The 20,477-nt window shown below is 47.2% G+C and overlaps 1 protein-coding gene across 2 annotated transcripts in view; it reads left to right on the top strand.

The window, feature by feature from the left end:
- The window catches only part of IGF2R (insulin like growth factor 2 receptor), a 274,566-nt gene that overhangs the window by 176,995 nt on the left and 77,094 nt on the right, over positions 1–20,477 (top strand). For both annotated transcript variants that reach the window (XR_005748735.1, XM_040350930.1), the window contains exons 31-32: positions 2,989–3,185; positions 5,484–5,610. Coding sequence is in view for 1 of the 2 variants with exons in the window: in XM_040350930.1 (XP_040206864.1) it covers positions 2,989–3,185; positions 5,484–5,610 (324 nt within the window). In the remaining variant the exon portion in view is untranslated. The remainder of the gene's footprint in view (positions 1–2,988; positions 3,186–5,483; positions 5,611–20,477) is intronic.

Below are 20,477 nucleotides of genomic sequence, written 5' to 3'. Positions count from 1 at the left end.
TAATTTCAGCCTTAGTTTTTTACCTCTTGGATTTTCGTTCCTTAGTTTAGCTTTGGCTTCTCGTTGTTTTTATCTTGCCATTATCAGCTTTGCCAAGTGCATTTTAAAAAGTTCTGCTTGCTTTCTTGGATGTGGTTTCCAGCAAAGTACATGTTGCATAGAGTTTAATGGTAATGCATGTAAATCATTCCTTAAAGTGAACCGCATTGAAAATGTGTAAACATTAAAGTGATACTATGGGTTGACGCTTACCTCCATTGTGCAGTTTGTTTTGCACAGAGTGTTCTCGATCGTCCTCTTCTGGGGTCACACGGCGGCTCTCGCTGCACCTTCCGTGAAAGGATAACCCCCTCTGTTAAGCTCAATCCCAAGGGGGTTATCTTGCGGCGCGCTCCTGTGTCATGCACTCAGTGTACATAGCCGCATAGTGTATGACTCGGCGCCCGTTCCCGGCAGGCACGTCATTGGATTTAGATATAAAGACTGAACCTGCGCTGGGACTGGGATATAAGGCTGCTGCCCCCCTGAAGTCTGTCCCCCTAGTGAGAAAGGCGATAAGATTAAATGCGTTGGGGTGGTGGCGCTGCCTAATGCACAGATGAGACAAAACCTATTGGCCTATAATAAATAGGCTAATCTTAGGCAGTGTCTGGTGCACCCAAAAAGGCTATAGGCTAAACCCAGCAGATAGAAGGGTCTAGGGACCCAATCAGCAAAGCAGCTGAAGATCTATCTACGTGCTGGTAAGCTGCGTGCTGGTGGAGTGCTCAGAGTCTGTGGTATGCTCAGAGTCTATGGTGATCACATATAAGCAGACCAGGAAGTATATGAGTAGATTCGTGCATCAGCATCTGCCCTCATAGGCACATAGGTGACATGTGTAAGCAAAGATAATAATGAGTGCATACATCAATGTACTACCAACATGAGCATATCCTGAAAATATATAAAGATAAGGACGGATAGCAAGCGGTAAACAGTGATCTGGAATATAAACCAGCAACAGTCCAGGTGCAATACTAGCAGTCCGGCTCCTGGTGTGTAAACAATGAAATGCAGTAAATTAATCAGTCCACAATACCGTTGCTCAACACAGCATATACAGTAAAGTAATCAGTCCACAATACTGTTGCTCAACACAGCATATACTTCTAATGCATTCGGGAAAGTGACATATATGGAGTCCAATCGGTTAAGCCCTGTGGAGGGGGTGATCCTAACTGCACAGATGCGGAGTGCTCCTGGTGCTCCCCTCAGGGTTCCCCACTCACCAGACAGAGGTCCCCGCTTGGGGTAACAGGCATGCAGTAATTGCTCCTGGATATCACCAGCTCACTCCACCGCTAACACGATCGGCTTCCTCCCTGTTGGTCGCAATTGGATCAGCTGTTCTGCAGGTGATGGTCCTCCCGTGTCTCCGTATCTGAGGGAAAAAAAACTCCAATAGTGCAATATGCCTTCAATAAAATGTATTTAAAAAATATATATATATATATCTCTCCAAAAAGTCTCCAATATAGGAGTGTTTAAAATAAAAATAAAAAAGCAACCCCCGATCGGAGTTCAGACGACAAAAATCAAACAGCAAAGTCCAGAGTCTGCAGCGTGTGATCGGCAGAGTGTGGCGTGCGTTCCAGCCACAACCACCGTACGCGGACCCGGAAACTTACGTCATTTCCGGGTCCGCGTATTGTGGTTGTGGCTGGAACGCACGCCACACTCCGCCGATCACACGCTGCAGACTCTGGACTTTGCTGTTTGTTTTTTTTTTTTGTCGTCTGAACTCCGATCGGGGGGTTGCTTTTTTATTTTAACCACTCCTATAATGGAGACTTTTTGGAGAGATATATATATTTTTTAAATACATTTTATTGAAGACATATTGCACTATTGGAGTTCCTTTTTTTCCTGAGATACGGAGACACAGGAGGACCATCACCTGCAGAACAGCTGATCCAATTGCGACTAACAGGGAGGAAGCCGATCGTGTTAGCGGTGGAGTGAGCTGGTGATATCCAGGAGCAATTACTGCATGCCTGTTACCCCAAGCGGGGACCTCTGTCTGGTGAGTGGGGAACCCTGATGGGAGCACCAGGAGCACTCCGCATCTGTGCAGTTAGGATCACCCCCTCCACAGGGCTTAACCGATTGGACTCCATATATGTCACTTTCCCGAATGCATTAGAAGTATATGCTGTGTTGAGCAACAGTATTGTGGACTGATTAATTTACTGTATTTCATTGTTTACACACCAGGAGCCGGACTGCTAGTATTGCACCTGGACTGTTGCTGGTTTATATTCCAGATCACTGTTTACCGCTTGCTATCCGTTCTTATCTTTATATATTTTCAGGATATGCTCATGTTGGTAGTACATTGATGTATGCACTCATTATTATCTTTGCTTACACATGTCACCTATGTGCCTATGAGGGCAGATGCTGATGCACGAATCTACTCATATACTTCCTGGTCTGCTTATATGTGATCACCATAGACTCTGTGCATACCACAGACTCTGAGCACTCCACCAGCACGCAGCTTACCAGCACGTAGATACATCTTCAGCTGCTTTGCTGATTGGGTCCCTAGACCCTTCTATCTGCTGGGTTTAGCCTATAGCCTTTTTGGGTGCACCAGACACTGCCTAAGATTAGCCTATTTATTCTAGGCCATTAGGTTTTGTCTCATCTGTGCATTAGGCAGCGCCACCACCCCAACGCATTTAACATCATTGGATTTGATTGACAGCAGTGGGAGCCAATGACTGCGCTGCTAACAATATATCCAATGAAGAGTTGAGAACGACACGGGATCACGCCCACAGAAGTTGGGGGCTCATGTAAGTAAAACGGGGACTGGGGGAGGGGGTTTAATTTCATGAAAGAAAAATTACTAAATAAACTAGCTTGGAAACACAAATATTTTTTAGATATTCAACAGAAATGGAAAGAATCTCTAATGTTCCCAAATTTAATTTTACTTAGGAACAGCCTCCTGTCCATATGGCGCTGCTGCCTGTCTGTTTGATGGTACAAAGGCTATAAGTTTGGGAGAGCCTTTATCCAGTCCTAGATGGGACAATGGTGTTGCTGTCCTCCAGTATACGAATGGAGACCGATGTCCTGACCGTTTAAGAAATAAGACCACAACTATACGTTTCGAGTGTGAACGAGATCAAGCTGTAAGTAATGTGCCTTCATCTTTTCATTTATTATATCCATAGCATTAAATCCTATAGTATTGACTTTTCCCAGACTGATGTCTTCTGAACACTCGATATCTTACTATCTGAATCCATTGTTTTCTATAGCGAAATTGTCCTCTAATATTTCTTCTTGTATTTTGAGTCTGACTTTTTAGCTTTTGATATCTATTGTAAATGGAAAAAATCCTGGAAGTCAGACATCTCTGCAAAACCCGAAAACTGCGACAAGTGTGGTGTGCATTTGTATTCAGCTCCTCTGAGTCCATACTTTTTGCCCATTGTTCTATGCAAAATAGCGCAAGTTCTGTCAGACTGGAAGGAGAGCCTCTGTGAACAGCAATTTTCAAGTCTTGCCACAGATTATCAATTGGATTTAGGTCTGGACTTTGACTGGGCTATTCTAAGGCCTCATGTACACAGGACGTTGTTCAACCTCTCCTGAACGATTGCTTGACTGCTAGAAACAGACATTTTTTTTTGGGGGGGGGGGGGGGGAAAATGAAAAACGTCTGTAAACAAAACTGCCAAACGCGAGTTGCTGCATTTGGCGCTTGAAATGCCTCTAAACACAGCTTCTGTACACATTTTTTTGGTTTCCAGAAAAAGCCTCTAAACTCAACTGCATATAAATGACTATAAACGACCCTGTGTACATGTACTGATAAGATAACATAGAGGAGAGTTCAGGAGCAGTTGAAAAAAATGCCCAACTGCTCCTAAACATCTGTTTACCAGCAGCAGTGTACATGAGGCCTTACACATGAATATGCTTTGATCTTAACCGTTCCATTGTAGCTCTGGCTGTATGTTTAGGGTTGCTGTCCTACTCGAAGGCGAACCTCCACCCCAGTCCCGAGTCTTTTGCAGACCCCAACAGGTTTTCTTCTACCATTCCCCGTTATTTGGCTCCATCTATCTTCCCATCAATTCTGACCAGCCTCCTTGCATGACCGTGCAATTACCAGTTAGCGCACTGCTTAATACCAAAAGATGGACTGGTTATGAAGGGGGTTAAACTGTCCAGAGCCGAGGTGGATTTTGTTATTTTACAGGTTATTTATTATAGGTGACAAATTTACATCTTTTGAATGCTAGGATGTTTACCTCTGAATTTTAGTTAGTGTATGCTTTCGTCAAATATGTGAAACCCATTTCTTTTTACCACTTCTGCCCCGGAAAGGAATTACCCCCTTAATGACCAGGCCATTTATTGCGATACAATGCTGCAAAGCTTTTAACTGACAATTGCGCGGTTGTGCGACGTACCCAAACAAAATTGATGTCACTTTTTTTTTTCCCCACAAGTAGAGCTTTGTTTTGGTGGCATTTGATTTACCTCTGCCGTTTTTATTTTTTGTGCTATAAACAAAAAAAATAAAAAACTTTTGAAAAAAAGTTTTTTTTGCTATAGTAAACATAAAAAAAAAAAGAAAGGGGAGGGAAAAAACGAATTTCTTCATCAGTTTAGACCAATATGTATTCTACATATTTTTGGTAAAAAGCATATTTTGATTGGTTGTACGTCTACAAAATATGGCATAGATTTATGGCATTTTTATTATAATTTGTTTATTTTTTGTTTCTTTACTAGTAATGGCGGTGATCGGCAATTTTTTGCAAGAATGCCACATTGCGGTGGATGGATCAGACACCTTTGACACTTTTTTTGATACCAGTGAAATTTTTACAGCGACCAGAGCTAAAAATAGCCATTTATCACTGTATAAATGACACTGGTAGGAAAGGAGTTAACACTAGGGGGCGATCAAGGGGTTAAGTGTGTCCTAGGGAGGTGTTTCCAACTGTGGGGTGGAGTGGACTGAGTAGAGAGAGATCGCTGTTCCTGATCACTCTCTACTCCCTTGTCAGAACGGGAATCTGATTGTTTACACTGGAGGGTCTCCATTCTGGGTCTCTGTGGAGTGACCACGGGTGGTCCGTGGACATCGCGGCCGCCAGCCACAATAATCGGCTCAGGCGACTGTTATAACTATTAAACGAGCCTACATACCGCTACAGCGATTCGCGCAGCTGAGCCAACCTGCCGCAGTATAACTGCTGCGACTGGTCTGCAATCAGCTAATTTGCCTGAATACTAAAGGCTCCTGCTGTACCAACATTAGTGGGGCTGCTATGACTGATATCAACATTGGTGTCATCTCTGCTGCCCCCGGGTCCATTACCATTTTCTAATCTGTGATGGTGGTGTGCTTTGTGTTTTCTTGAAGGTTGTGTTCAATTAATGGTAACTTTGACTTTAAATGTTGTTGTCAGGATTCCAAGCCACAGCTGATTACAGTCTTGGAAGACTGTGACTATACCTTTTATTGGGGTACACCTAATGCCTGTGAACTGAAGGTAAACACACATGATGACTGCCGAGTTACAAACCCTACAACAGGTAAGGCTGTACATAAAATTAGCTGTAGAAATGTGTGGATGGTTTACTTGTAATTTAAAATTAAGCTTGTGAAGAATAAAATATGTAAGCAAATTTTACCTTCAGTGAAAACCACCTTTCAACATTATTAGCAAACATTCGCTTTTGAAGGGTATTTCCACTTCTGCAATTAAATTCGAGCAAGCCCCCACTATATACATTTTTTCTTTATCGTACATCACGGGACACAGAGTGGCATATTCATTACTATATGGGTTATATGGAGTACCTTCAGGTGTTGACACTGGCAATCTTCAAACAGGAAATGCCCCTCCCTATATAACCCCCTCCCATAGGAGGAGTACCTCAGTTTTTACGCCAGTGTCTTAGGTGTTGGTCATGGTTTAGCTTGCCTCCACATCCTTGGGATTAAGGTGGGCTAACCGGTTCTGTCCAAAGGCCTCAGTGCTAAAGTGGTCAGTAACCGGACCCCAAACCATTGGGGTATAGCCCATAATGCTTTCTGTCACAGAGAGCTGGACCCTGGGCCCAGAACCTAGAAACCTTTGGGGGCCTAATGTTTCTGTTGCCAGGGTGCTATATGGGCCCAGGACAGTGGATCCTTCATAGGAACCCAGGGCCTGAAGGTCTAGACGCCCCACGGAGATGGGGGAAGATTGGACCTCTTGCTGTGCAAAGTCCTGCGGCATGGAGCAGGTAAGTGAAGGGGAAACTTGCGGAACTTGGTTCGCAGCAGGTTTTGTCTGGGGGAAGGTCACAGTGGGACATGCCTATGGTTTATGCGCTGCATCTGGCAAGGTGAGTCACATATCTTAAAGATAGGATGACTATATATGTGTATAATCCCCATAATTGTGACCTCCCTGGTAGTATTGCAACTGGTGCTAGTAGCATTGAAAAGGGCCTGTGTGTATAGTGACAATTCTCTTTAAGAGAAGCCCCTGGGAATCTATTGAGGTTTCTTATGTAAAGGGAGTGAATGCTCTTACCTGCAAGCCTGCTCAGAGAGGTCCAGGCGGTTGCTGCAGACAGATAAATGCCGCTCTGTGGATCCTGGCCTGGACGGCAGGATCAGCCTCTGACCTCCTCGTGTGGGCCTCCCCCCCCCCCCCCCCGCGGCGGGCGCGCGCGTCCCCGTGATATGGGCGCAATTTCGCGCCGTTTTTCTGAAGGGGAAGGGCGGGCCCGTAGGTAAAAGGAAGGGGCGGCCCTTCCAAAAGAGTTCCCAGCTCAGTGATGTGTTGGAACTGAGAGAGGAGGACCGGAGCGGCAGAGTGGGGCGCCGAGGACACACAGTGGCCAAAGAAAAGTATTACAGTCTTCAAACAGACTGTCTTTCACCCTAAAGATAGGGTTTCTTTTTTCTTTTTCTTTTCAGCAGTTTTTATTGGCAAATACTACTAAGGGGGACAGAATGGTTTTTCTTTCTTTGGTTTAAAAAAAAAAAAAAAAAAAATAAGCCAAGATTAATAAGGAAAGGCATTTTTTTCCCCAGAAAGGGTTTGTGGGCAACAACTATTTATTTTCCCAAAACACCATTAAGTAGCGGGCGTACCTCGGTATTGTACCATGGCATCTGGTTCGGAGGGTACAAAAGGTGGGGATTCCCCCAGAGGGTCCGGGGTCTCGGACAAAGTCTTACCGCTACTTTCCCCAGAAGGAGCCTTGGTGAGACCATCGGGATCTGGGGCTGGAGCTGGCACGGGTCAGTCCAACCCTAGGATGGTCACGGACGAGGTACTGTCCACCTCTCTAAAGGAGATGGAAAAAAGAATGGAAAAAATGATAGCCAAGGCTATGCGGGGCAGAAAACGGAATAGATCTCCGTCGCCCGAGCGTGAACCCTCAGACGAGGAGGTCCCTTCCGCAGAGGAATGGGAAGACCTCTTGGACAAGGACCAAGTAGGTTCAGGGATCGAGGATCCGGGTACGGAGGAGTCTGGCGCAGCCTCCCAAGGGGAGAGCTGGTGGGTTCAAGTTTTAACAGACTTGGTCCATAGGACGTTCAACTTGCCAGTACCAGATCTCCAAGTATCAACGGTCTCAGCTTTAGGCTCACTAAGAGCGCCTCAAACCAATGCGGTTTTTCCGATCCATCCTCTACTAGAGGAAGTTATGTTCCAAGATTGGGCCAAGCCAGATAGAATCTTTGTACCACCAAAGAGATTCTCTGCCTTATATCCTATGGAAGAGAAATTTTCCAAGAGATGGGCAGCCCCGGCTGTAGACGCAGCCATCTCATGTGTTAACAAGTCTTTAACATGCCCTGTAGAAAACATACAGGTGTTCAAGGATCCGGTTGATAAACGCTTGGAAACGCTACTGAAAACCTCCTTCACTACTGCAAGGGCAGTAGTGCAGCCAGCTGTGGCTGCAATTGGGGTTGCGCAAGCATTATCGGATCAAGCTAAGCAGATGCTTAAACTTATTCCTGCCCAGCAGGCAGAAGAATTTTCGGACGTCCCTAGGGCCATACGATTTACGGTAGATGCGATTAAGGATTCGATCCAGCAAGCGTCACGCCTATCATTATCCCTTATCCATATGAGAAGACTCTTATGGTTAAAGAGCTGGGAGGCAGAGCCCCCATGCAAGAAGCTCCTGGTAGGGTTTCCCTTCCATGGAGGACGACTCTTCGGAGAAGACCTGGACAAATACATCCAGACCATTTCAAGCGGAAAAAGTACTCTTTTGCCCACCAAGAGGAAGTTTCGGGGGCCTGCGTTTAAACGACAGTACTCCCCTGGGCAGGGGCCCTCCAATACCAAACAGTATCGACGGCCTCCTGCGAAAGCAAATTTTAACAAGTCGCAGGGACAGGCCGGCGCAGGCAAGAAGCAGTGGTTTCGCAAGCCAGCAAAGCCAGCCCCCAAGCCGGCCTTATGAAGGGGCGCCCCCACCCTCGAAGGTGGGGGGAAGACTGCGTCTCTTTACAGAGGTTTGGGAGGCCAGCATTCCCGACAAATGGGTACGGTCCTCCGTGGCTACAGGCTACAAACTAGACTTCCTAAAGTTTCCTCCTCCTCATTTTCAGGAGTCAAGAGTACCAAACGATCCGAGGAAGGGAGCCGCATTAATAGCGGCATTGAATCATCTACTCTCTCAGGAGGTAATAGTAGAGGTACCAGTCCAAGAACAGGGGCTAGGTTTCTACTCCAACCTATTCATTATCCCAAAGCCCAACGGCGATGTCAGGCCAATTTTGGACTTAAAAATGGTAAATGCATACCTAAAGGTCCGCTCATTTCGGATGGAATCCGTGCGGTCAGCAGTTGCCGCACTTCAGAAGGACGATTTTATGGCATCCATAGACATAAAGGATGCTTACCTTCATGTTCCAGTTTACCAGCCACATCAAAGATTTCTACGCTTCTCGGTGGCTCTACGTCATTTCCAATTCATGGCGCTTCCCTTCGGGTTGGCTACGGCCCCCCGGGTGTTCACGAAGGTCCTAGCTCCAATCCTAGCCAATCTAAGGATTCAAGGGGTCACAATCCTAGCATACCTGGACGACCTCCTAGTCATAGATCACTCGTCTCCTGGCTTGAAACAAGCAGTGGCCCTCACAGTTCAGTACCTCGAGAGGTTCGGCTGGGTCCTAAATCGAGAAAAATCAGCATTCCAGCCCACAAGGCAGTTGGAATATCTCGGCATGAGATTAGACACAGAACAACAGAGGGTGTTTCTGCCTCTGATAAAAGTCAAAGCCATCAAGGAATTAATTCTACTGGTTCTAAGCAAGAAGGAACCAACTGTTCGCCTATGTATGCGGTTACTAGGCAAGATGGTGGCCACATTCGAGGCGGTACCGTACGCCCAGAGCCACACTCGCATCCTCCAGGCAGCCATCCTGTCAGCCTGGAGCAGGAGGCCACAGGCCTTAGATATCCCTTTGCCGCTCTCATCAAGAGTCCGACAAAGTCTGTGTTGGTGGTTAGACCCTCAGAATCTACTGAAGGGGAAGTCTTTCAGCCCAGTGGCTTGGAAGATAGTAACCACAGACGCCAGCCTAACAGGCTGGGGAGCAATTTTGGATGGTTGCACTCGCCAAGGCACTTGGGCAAAGCTAGAGAAGCAATTGCCCATCAACATCTTGGAGCTCAGAGCAGCTCGACTAGCCCTCAGGGCTTGGACGTCCAAGTTGCAGGGGTTCCCGGTGAGAATTCAATCGGACAATGCCACAGCAGTGGCATACATAAATCACCAAGGGGGAACCAAGAGTCAAGCCGCTCAGAGAGAGGTGAGCTTGATTCTCCTATGGGCAGAAGCTCATGTGCCCTGCATATCGGCGATATTCATTCCAGGAGTGGACAACCTTCAGGCGGACTTTTTAAGTCGCCAGACTCTGTTGCCGGGGGAATGGTCTCTACATCCACAGGTCTTTCAGACACTCTGCCAGAGATGGGGAGTGCCGGACGTGGACGTCATGGCATCAAGACTCAACAAGAAACTAGACAGGTTCATATCCCGCTCAAGGGATCCGATGGCCTGCGGAACCGATGCGCTGGTTTGCCCTTGGCATCAGTTCAGACTACTTTATGTATTTCCCCCGCTCCAGTTACTACCCCGCCTGCTGCGCAGGATCAGGGTGGAGCACATACCAGTCATCCTGGTAGCTCCAGCATGGCCCAGAAGGGCATGGTATTCACTAATCCTAAAGATGGTAGTGGGAGACCCTTGGACTCTTCCTCTACGGCCAGACCTGCTATCGCAAGGTCCGATCCTCCACCCTGCCTTACGGCATCTAAATTTGACGGCCTGGAAGCTGAATCCCTGATTCTCAGGGGTAGAGGTCTGTCTCAGAAAGTAATCTCTACCCTAATCAGAGCCAGGAAACCGGTCTCTAGGGTGATTCATTACAGGGTCTGGAAGGCCTATGTAGGCTGGTGTGAGTCCAAGCGATGGCTTTCTCGCAAATTCACCATTGATAGAGTTTTAAGTTTTCTCCAGCTAGGAGTGGATAAAGGATTGGCATTAAGCACAATCAAAGGACAGATTTCTGCTCTGTCAGTGTGGTTTCAGCGGCCGCTGGCCACCCACTCGCTGGTTAAGACCTTCCTTCAAGGGGTCTTACGTATTAAACCTCCAGTTAAATCCCCGCTTTGCCCGTGGGATTTAAACCTTGTTCTGTCAAGTTTACAGAAACAACCGTTTGAGCCGTTGGCTGAAATTCCTTTGGTTTTACTGACAAGGAAGTTAGTATTTTTGGTCGCCATAGTTTCCGCAAGAAGAGTATCGGAACTGGCGGCCTTATCCTGTAAGGAACCATATCTTATTTTTCACAAGGACAGGGTCGTTCTCCGCCCTCATCCTTCCTTCCTACCGAAGGTTGTATCCAGTTTTCATTTGAACCAGGATTTGGTATTACCATCCTTCTTCCCTAAACCTACTTCCAGAAAGGAAGGGTTGCTGCATACCTTGGATATCGTCAGGGCCATGAAGGCCTATCTTAAAGCTACAAAGAAGATCCGGAAAACAGATGTGCTGTTCATATTACCGGATGGGCCCAAGAAGGGGCAGGCAGCTGCAAAGTCCACCATTTCTAGGTGGATTAAGCAATTAATCACTCAGGCCTACGGCTTGAAAGGGTTGCCTCCTCCAGTATCATTAAAGGCTCATTCTACTAGGGCCATGGGCGCCTCCTGGGCAGCACACCACCAGATCTCTATGGCTCAAGTTTGCAAGGCGGCAACCTGGTCTTCTGTCCACACGTTTACAAAATTCTACCAGTTGGACGTAAGAAGGAATACTGATACTGCCTTCGGGCAGGCAGTGCTGCAGGCTGCAGTTTGAGACCCTCGGATTCCGGGGGCTCCTCTTTTTTGAGTTAAATTTAAAATTTAAGATTATTTTTCTCAACTAAGTTGGATTTATTATGATTTGAGTATTTCTCTAAATTAAATCCTTTGTCTTGGAGATGTTCTCCCTCCCCTCATTATGAGCATTGCTTTGGGACATCCCATATAGTAATGAATATGCCGCTCTGTGTCCCGTGATGTACGATAAAGAAAAAGGGATTTTTAATACAGCTTACCTGTAAAATCCTTTTCTTGGAGTACATCACGGGACACAGAGCTCCCACCCCTCTTTTTTGGGGACCATTTTGGGAGGCATACTGCTTGCTACAAAACTGAGGTACTCCTCCTATGGGAGGGGGTTATATAGGGAGGGGCATTTCCTGTTTGAAGATTGCCAGTGTCAACACCTGAAGGTACTCCATATAACCCATATAGTAATGAATATGCCGCTCTGTGTCCCGTGATGTACTCCAAGAAAAGGATTTTACAGGTAAGCTGTATTAAAAATCCCTTTTTTACCATTCACACACTATACTTAAAAAAAAAAAATCTTTATAAAAAAAAATCTGAAAGTTCCCGGGCTTTCACACTGAAGCGGTGCACTAGCAGGACAACTCCAAACGTCCTGCTAGCAGCATCTTTGGAGCGGTGAGAGAAGCGGTGTGTTTACCGCTCCTCCACCGCTCATTCCCATTGAAAGCAATGGGAAACCGCGCAATACCGCCGGTAATGCGCCTCTGCAGAGGTGCATTGCCGGTGGTATTAACCCTTTTTCGGCCGCTGGCGGGGGTTAATACCGCGCCGCTAGCGGCCGAATACTTCCGCAATTCCGACAGTATATCGCCGCTAAAAATAGCAGAGCTATACAGCCACCGCACCTCCTGCCCCAGTGTGAAAGGGGCCTTAAGGTCTGTGTTCAGCATTTACAAACTAGAGCTGAAGGGCGCTTTAGAAGCTTCAACAAAGCTTTCTGAATTCCCTGCAAATGCTTTGAAAAAGCTTGATGCTCACACTACCCTTATCCAAGTTGAAGCCAGTGTCAAACAGGCCTTAGGCCCCTTTCAGACGTCCGCTTTTTTTCATCCATCCGTTTGTGGATGAAAAAGGGACATACATTGGTCCCTATGTGATTGCGGATGTCAGGGGATAAACATCCGCTGACACCCGTAATCACCCGCCTCCGCAAACATCCGATTTCTTTATCGTACATCACGGGACACAGAGCGGCATTCATTACTATATGGGTTATATGGAGTACCTTCAGGTGTAGACACTGGCAATCTCAAACAGGAAATGCCCCTCCCTATATAACCCCCTCCCATAGGAGGAGTACCTCAGTTTTTACGCCAGTGTCTTAGGTGTTAGTCAGGGTTTAGCTTGCCTCCGCATCCTTGGGATTAGGTGAGCTACCGGTTCTGTCCAAAAAAGCCTCAGCGCTAAAGTGGTCAGTAACCGGACCCCAAACCCTTGGGGTATAGCCCATAATGCTTTTCTTTTTAGAGAGCTGGACCCTGGGCCCAGAACTTAGAAACCTTTGGGTACCTAAAGTTTTCTGTTGCCAGGGTGCTATATGGGCCCAGGACAGTGGATCCTTCATAGGAACTCAGGGCCTGAAGGTCTAGACATCCCCACGGAGATGGGGGAAGATTGGGCCTCTTGCTTGGCAAAGTCCTGCGGCATGGAGCAGGTAAGTGAGGGGAAAACTTGCGGAACTTGGTTCTTAGCAGGTTTTTTTCTGGGGGGTCACAGGGGACATGCCTAAAGTTATGCACTGCATCTGGCAAACTAGTCACATATCATAAAGATAGGATGGCTCTCTATGTATTATTCTCCATAAGATGTGACCTCCCTTGTAGTGTTGGAAAAGCATTGAGTGGGGCCTGTGTTATATAAAAATATATGTGTGTGTCAGAGAGCTTTGCTTACCTGCAGGCCTCCAGGCGATGCTCCATTCAGTCTTCCTCCTCAGAGCCTGCAAGCAGGCAAAACGCTGACCTCCTCATGGTTCCAGGCTGCAGGCTGCAGTTTGCTGGAACAGAGAGGTCCCTTCCTCCCAAAATCCCCCCCCCCCTCCCCCTGTCGGGAGGGGCATTTCCTGTTTGAGGTTGCTGGGGGGGAAGGGCGGGTCAGTGGCTTAAAGGAAGGGGCGGCCCTTCCTTGTTTGTTCCATCAATACTTTGGAACTGAGGAGAAAGACCAGAGCGGCAGCACGGGGCGCCGAGGACACACAGTGGCCAGAAAGGATATTGCAGTCTTCAGAGGACTGTTTTGTCAAGCCTAGAAATAGGCTGTTTCTTTTCCATCTCATAGTTTTTCTTTGCAATACTACTCAGGGGGACAGAATGTTTTTTCTTTCCTGGATTTGAAACAAAAACGAAAAAAAAAAAAAAAAAAGTCTAGGGGAGAGGAAGCATTTTTTTATCCCCCAAACAGGTGTTTGGACAATTAACTTTTATAGTTCCAAATACCAATAAGTAGCAGGTGTACCTCGGTATTGTACCATGGTATGCCGCTGTTTTCCCTACAGGGAGCCTTGGGGCCATCGGGATCTGGGGCTGGAGCTGACGCGGGTCAGTCCAACCCTAAGATGGTCACGGAGGAGGTATTACTCACCTCTTTAAAAGAGATGCAGAAAAGCATGGGAAAAATGATATCCGCAGCTATGCGGGGCAGTAAGCGGAATAGATCTCCGTCGCCCGAGCGCGGACCCTCAGAAGAGGAGGTCCTTTCCTCAGGGGAATTGGACGACCTCTTGGACACGGACCAAGTAGGTTCAGGGATCGAAGACCCGGATACAGAGGAGTCTGGGGCAGTCTCCCTGAGGGAGAGCTGGTGGATTCAAGGATTGTCGGACTTGGTCCATAGGACATTCAACTTGCCAGTACCAGATCTCCAGGTATCGACGGTTTCAGCTTTGGGCTCACTGAGGGCGCCTCAAAGCAATGCTGTGTTTCCGATCCATCCTCTATTAGAGGGAATTTTGTTCCAAGATTGGAACAAGCCAGATAAGATCTTCTTACCACCTAAAAGGTTCTCTGTCCTATATCCTATGGAAGAAAATTTTTCCAAAAGATGGGCTACTCCTGCAGTGGACGCAGCCATCTCATGTGTTAACAGATCGTTAACATGCCCTGTAGAAAACATACAGGTGTTCAAGGATCCAGTTGATAAGCGCTTGGAAGCACTACTTAAGAACTCCTTCACTACTGCAGGGGCAGTAGTACAGCCAGCTGTGGCTGCGATTGGGGTCGCTCAAGCATTATCGGATCAATTTAAGCAGATGCTTAAACTTATTCCGGCCCAGCAGGCAGAAAAATTTTCGGATGTCCCTAAGGCCATATGTTTTACGGTAGACGCAATCAAGGATTCTATCCAGCAAGCGTCACGTTTATCGTTATCCCTTATCCATATGAGAAGACTCTTATGGTTAAAAAGCTGGGAGGCTGAGCCCCCATGCAAGAAGCTCCTGGTAGGGTTCCCCTTCCATGGAGGACGACTCTTCGGAGAAGACCTAGATAAATACATTCAGACCATTTCAAACGGCAAGAGTACTCTCTTGCCAACTAAGAAGAAGGTTCAGGGACCTGCGTTTAAACGACAGTATTCCCCTGGGCAGGGGCCCTCTAATGCCAAGCAGTATCGACGGCCTCCTGCAAAAGCAAACTTCGGCTTCAACAGCAGATCACAAGGACAGGCTGTTAGAGGCAAAAGGCAGTGGTTTCGCAAACCAGCAAAACCAGCCCCCAAGCCAACCTTATGAAGGGGCGCCCCCACCCACGAAGGTGGGGGGAAGGCTGCGACTCTTTTCAGAGATTTGGGAAGCCAGCATTCCCGACGAGTGGGTACGGTCTTCCGTGGCCACAGGCTACAAATTAGATTTCCTAAGGTTTCCTCCTCCTCATTTCCAGAAGTCGAGGATTCCAAACGATCCGGAAAAGGGAGCCGCATTAAGATCGGCATTAGATCATCTACTTTCCCAGGAAGTAATAGTAGAGGTACCAGTCCTGGAACAGGGGCTGGGTTTCTACTCCAACCTATTCATCATCCCAAAATCCAATGGAGATGTCAGGCCAATTTTGGACCTAAAGATGGTAAATGCATATCTAAAGATCCGCTCATTTCGGATGGAATCCGTGCGGTCAGCAGCTGCCACACTCCAGAAGGACGACTTCATGGCGTCCATAGACATAAAGGATGCCTACCTTCATGTTCCAATTTATCAGCCACATCAAAGATATCTACGCTTCATGGTGGCTTCGCGTCACTTCCAATTCGTGGCGCTTCCCTTCGGGTTGGCTACGGCCCCCCGGGTGTTCACGAAGGTCCTAGCTCCAATCCTAGCCAAACTAAGGATCCAAGGGGTCACGATCCTAGCATACCTGGACGACCTCCTAGTCATAGATCACTCGTCTCCCGGCTTGGAGCGAGCAGTGGCCCTCACGGTCCAATACCTCGAGAGGTTCGGCTGGGTCCTAAATCGAGAAAAGTCAGCTTTCCAGCCCACAAAGCAGTTGGAATATCTCGGCATGAGATTAGACACAGAACAACAAGGAGTGTTCCTACCTCTGAGGAAGGTAAAAGCCATCAAGGAATTAATCCTACTGGTTCTAAGCAAGAAAGAACCGACTATTCGCCTATGTATGAGGTTACTAGGCAAGATGGTGGCCACATTCGAGGCGGTACCATACGCCCAGAGCCACACTCGCATCCTACAGGCAGCCATCCTGTCAGCATGGAGCAGAAGGCCACAGGCCTTGGATATCCCGTTGCCGCTCTCATCAAGAGTCCGACAAAGTCTGTGTTGGTGGTTAGACCCTCAGAATCTACTGAAGGGGAGGTCTTTCAGCCCAGTGGCTTGGAAGATAGTGACCACAGACGCCAGCCTGACGGGCTGGGGAGCAATTTTGGATGGTTGCACTCGCCAAGGTACTTGGGCAAAGCCAGAGAAGCAGTTGCCCATCAACATCTTGGAGCTCAGAGCTGCTCGACTAGCCCTCAGGGCTTGGACGTCAAAATTGCAGGGGTTCCCGGTGAGAATTCAATCAGACAATGCCACGGCCGTGGCACACATAAATCACCAAGGGGGAACCAGGAGTCAAGCCGCTCAGAGAGAGGTGAGCTTGATTCTTCTATGGGCAGAGGCTCATGTGCCCTGCATATCGGCAATATTCATTCCAGGAGTGGACAACTTTCAGGCGGACTTCTTAAGCCGCCAGACTCTATGGCCGGGGGAATGGTCTCTGCATCCACTAGTCTTTCAAGCACTCTGCCAAAGATGGGGAGTGCCGGACGTGGATATCATGGCATCGAGACTCAACAAGAAACTAGACAGGTTCATGTCCCGCTCAAGGGATCCGATGGCCTGCGGAACCGATGCGTTGGTTTGCCCTTGGCATCAGTTCAAACTTCTTTATGCGTTTCCCCCGCTCCAGTTACTACCCCGCCTGCTGCGCAGGATCCGGGTGGAGCACATACCAGTCATCCTGGTAGCTCCAGCATGGCCCAGAAGGGCATGGTACTCACTAATCTTAAGGATGGTAGTGGGAGACCCTTGGACTCTTCCTCTACGGCCAGACCTGCTATCGCAAGGTCCGATCCTCCACCCTGCCTTACGGCATCTAAATTTGACGGCCTGGAAGCTGAATCCCTGATTCTCAGGGGTAGAGGTCTGTCTCAGAAAGTAATCTCTACCCTAATCAGAGCCAGGAAACCGGTCTTTAGGGTGATTTATTACAGGGTCTGGAAGGCCTATGTAGGCTGGTGTGAGTCCAAGCGATGGCTTTCTCGCAAATTTACCATCGATAGAGTATTACGTTTTCTCCAGCTAGGAGTGGATAAAGGATTGGCATTAAGCACAATCAAAGGACAGATTCTGCTCTGTCAGTGTGGTTTCAGCGGCCGCTGGCCACCCACTCGCTGGTTAAGACCTTCCTTCAAGGGGTCTTACGTATTAGACCTCCAGTTAAATCCCCGCTTTGTCCGTGGGATTTAAATCTTGTTCTGTCAAGTTTACAGAAACAACCGTTTGAGCCGTTGGCTGATATTCCTTTGGTTCTACTGACAAGGAAGTTAGTATTTTTGGTTGCCATAGTTTCCGCAAGAAGAGTTTCGGAGCTGGCAGCCTTATCCTGTAAGGAACCATATCTTGTTTTTCATAAGGACAGGGTCGTTCTCCGCCCTCATCCTTCCTTCCTTCCGAAGGTCATATCCAGTTTTCATTTGAACCAGGATTTGGTATTACCATCCTTCTTCCCTAAACCTACTTCCAGAAAGGAAGGGTTGCTGCATACCTTGGATATTGTCAGGGCCATGAAGGCCTATCTTAAAGCTACAAAGAAGATCCGGAAGACAGATGTGCTGTTCATTCTACCGGATGGGCCCAAGAAGGGGCAGGCAGCTGCAAAGTCCACCATTTCTAGGTGGATTAAGCAATTAATCACTCAGGCCTACGGCTTGAAAGGGTTGCCTCCTCCAGTATCATTAAAGGCTCATTCTACTAGGGCCATGGGCGCCTCCTGGGCAGCACACCACCAGATCTCTATGGCTCAAGTTTGCAAGGCGGCAACCTGGTCTTCTGTCCACACGTTTACAAAATTCTACAAGTTGGACGTAAGAAGGAATACTGATACTGCCTTCGGGCAGGCAGTGCTGCAGGCTGCAGTTTGAGACCCTCGGATTCCGGGGGCTCCTCTTGTTCGAGTTAAATTTAAAATTTTTATTTTTCTCAACTAAGTTGGATTTATTATGATTTGAGTATATCTCTAAATTAAATCCTTTTGTCTTGGAGATGTTCTCCCTCCCCTCATTGTAAGCATTGCTTTGGGACATCCCATATAGTAATGAATGCCGCTCTGTGTCCCGTGATGTACGATAAAGAAAAAGAGATTTTTAATACAGCTTACCTGTAAAATCTTTTTCTTGGAGTACATCACGGGACACAGAGCTCCCACCCCTCTTTTTTGAGGACCATTTTGGGAGGCATACTGCTTGCTACAAAACTGAGGTACTCCTCCTATGGGAGGGGGTTATATAGGGAGGGGCATTTCCTGTTTGAGATTGCCAGTGTCTACACCTGAAGGTACTCCATATAACCCATATAGTAATGAATGCCGCTCTGTGTCCCGTGATGTACTCCAAGAAAAAGATTTTACAGGTAAGCTGTATTAAAAATCTCTTTTTTGCAGACGGAAGAAAACCCTATTTTTTTCTTCCGTCTGCGAATCGGATGAACACGGACAGACGGTCCGTGTTCTTCAAAACCCCCCATAGGGAAGAGCGGAGAAAAGACCGCCCTGTCAGCCGACGGCTCAGCAGGGATATACAGAGCGATCCCCGCTGAGCTTATGGACACACGGAGGCGGATCATTACTGATTCGCCCCGTGTGAAAGGGCCCTTACAGTTTTCCATGGATGAAAACAGTTTTTTTTTTTTTGTTTGTTTATACCAGCGGGGAGAATAAAAAAACAAACAACGAAGAGGTCGCCATTCTAAGTGATAGTGCAGCAATCTCACCTACTGTGTCTGTCTTCTGACAAGGGGACTGTATCCCCGGAAGAACACTCTGATCAGCTGCTGATTGGATGCTGGTTTTCCAGCAAGATTGTTAGACAGAAGCTGGTTGGTAGTGCGGCTTCTTTTGGGACAGGCAGCTGTTCACACTGACTGAATGTTGGCCGGTTCCTGCCGAACTGGCTTATATTCGGATCGTGTGTACCCAGCATTTGTCCCCCTGCAAAGTCCCACAAATACCTGTTGACGTTGCAGTTAACTAGTTGCCAGGCCTGCTTGCACTACAGTGGGATGAGATTGTGGTTTCTGGGTCAGCGTGGCAACAGGGGTAGATGCACTGGTAACATCTTAGGGACCAGTTCTCCCTAATTGACGCCTTCCCTCTGTTTCAACTACTATTGCATTTTTTGAGAAGAATCCGTGAGGTGGTAACACAGAGAAATAGTGTTAGCAGAGTTGGCCTCGGAGGGCTTCGTACACTGACCTAGTGAATCCTGCAGGGGGACACTCCTTGGTCACTCCTCTTGCTGCCAGAAGAGCTCTGGAAAGGCTGGTGGAATCCAGGTCAACAATTTCTTATATGATCTGCCATTTAATCATATAAGCCTATGGTTTGAAAGGGCAAAATCCCACCCTTACTGGGGAGAGCTTCTCTACCAGTTGTGTGGGGCATCTTGGGCGTTTCGCCATCTGGCGTCAGTGGCCCAGGTTTGCAAGACCGCTACTTTGGTCTTTGGTTCATACATTCACAAGGTTTTTACCAGGTGGATGTCAACCGTGGGAGGTACTGCCTTTGGCCTCGACGTATTAGTTAGGCTCCATACAAACTATTCAATTTTTTTGCTGTATTTTGGCTTCAGATTTACCAAAACAATGTAGTGCAAGGGCCTGCCTGATTGCATACAAATTGAAACTCTTAAGGTTTGACCTCATATTATACAGTGCCTTGCGAAAGTATTCGGCTCCCTTGAACTTTGCGACCTTTTGCCACATTTCAGGCTTCAAACATAAAGATATAAAACTGTAATTTTTTTTGAAGAATCAACAAGTTGGACACAATCATGAAGTGGAATGAAATTTATTGGATATTTCAAACTTTTTTAACAAATAAAAAACTGAAAAATTGGGCGTGCAAAATTATTCAGCCCCTTTACTTTCAGTGCAGCAAACTCTCAAAAGGTCGCAAAGTTCAAGGGGGCAGAATACTTTGGCAAAGGCACTGTATGGTTTTGGTAAAGCTGAAGACAAAAATCTGCAGAAAGTCTAATAGTATGGGGTCTTAAGGCCCATACACACGATTAGACTTTGACACCAAATGTCCGACGGACCTGTTTGATCGGACAATCCGACCGTGTGTATGCTCCATCGGACAAATGTTTTCTGTTTTTCATCGAACAAATGTTCGCTGTGAAAACGAACAAACTTTCCGGCAACAAATGTCCGATGGAGGATAATCCGATCGTGTGTACACAAATCCATCGGACTTGAGTCCAAAGTACAAACACGCATGCTCAGAACCAATGCTAAAAATTGGACAACAATAGCAGAAGTTACCCAAA

The sequence above is a fragment of the Rana temporaria genome, chromosome 4, assembly GCF_905171775.1.
Source record: "Rana temporaria chromosome 4, aRanTem1.1, whole genome shotgun sequence".
Classification (NCBI taxonomy): Eukaryota; Metazoa; Chordata; class Amphibia; order Anura; family Ranidae; genus Rana; species Rana temporaria.
This window is presented reverse-complemented; position numbering and strand designations above follow the sequence as displayed.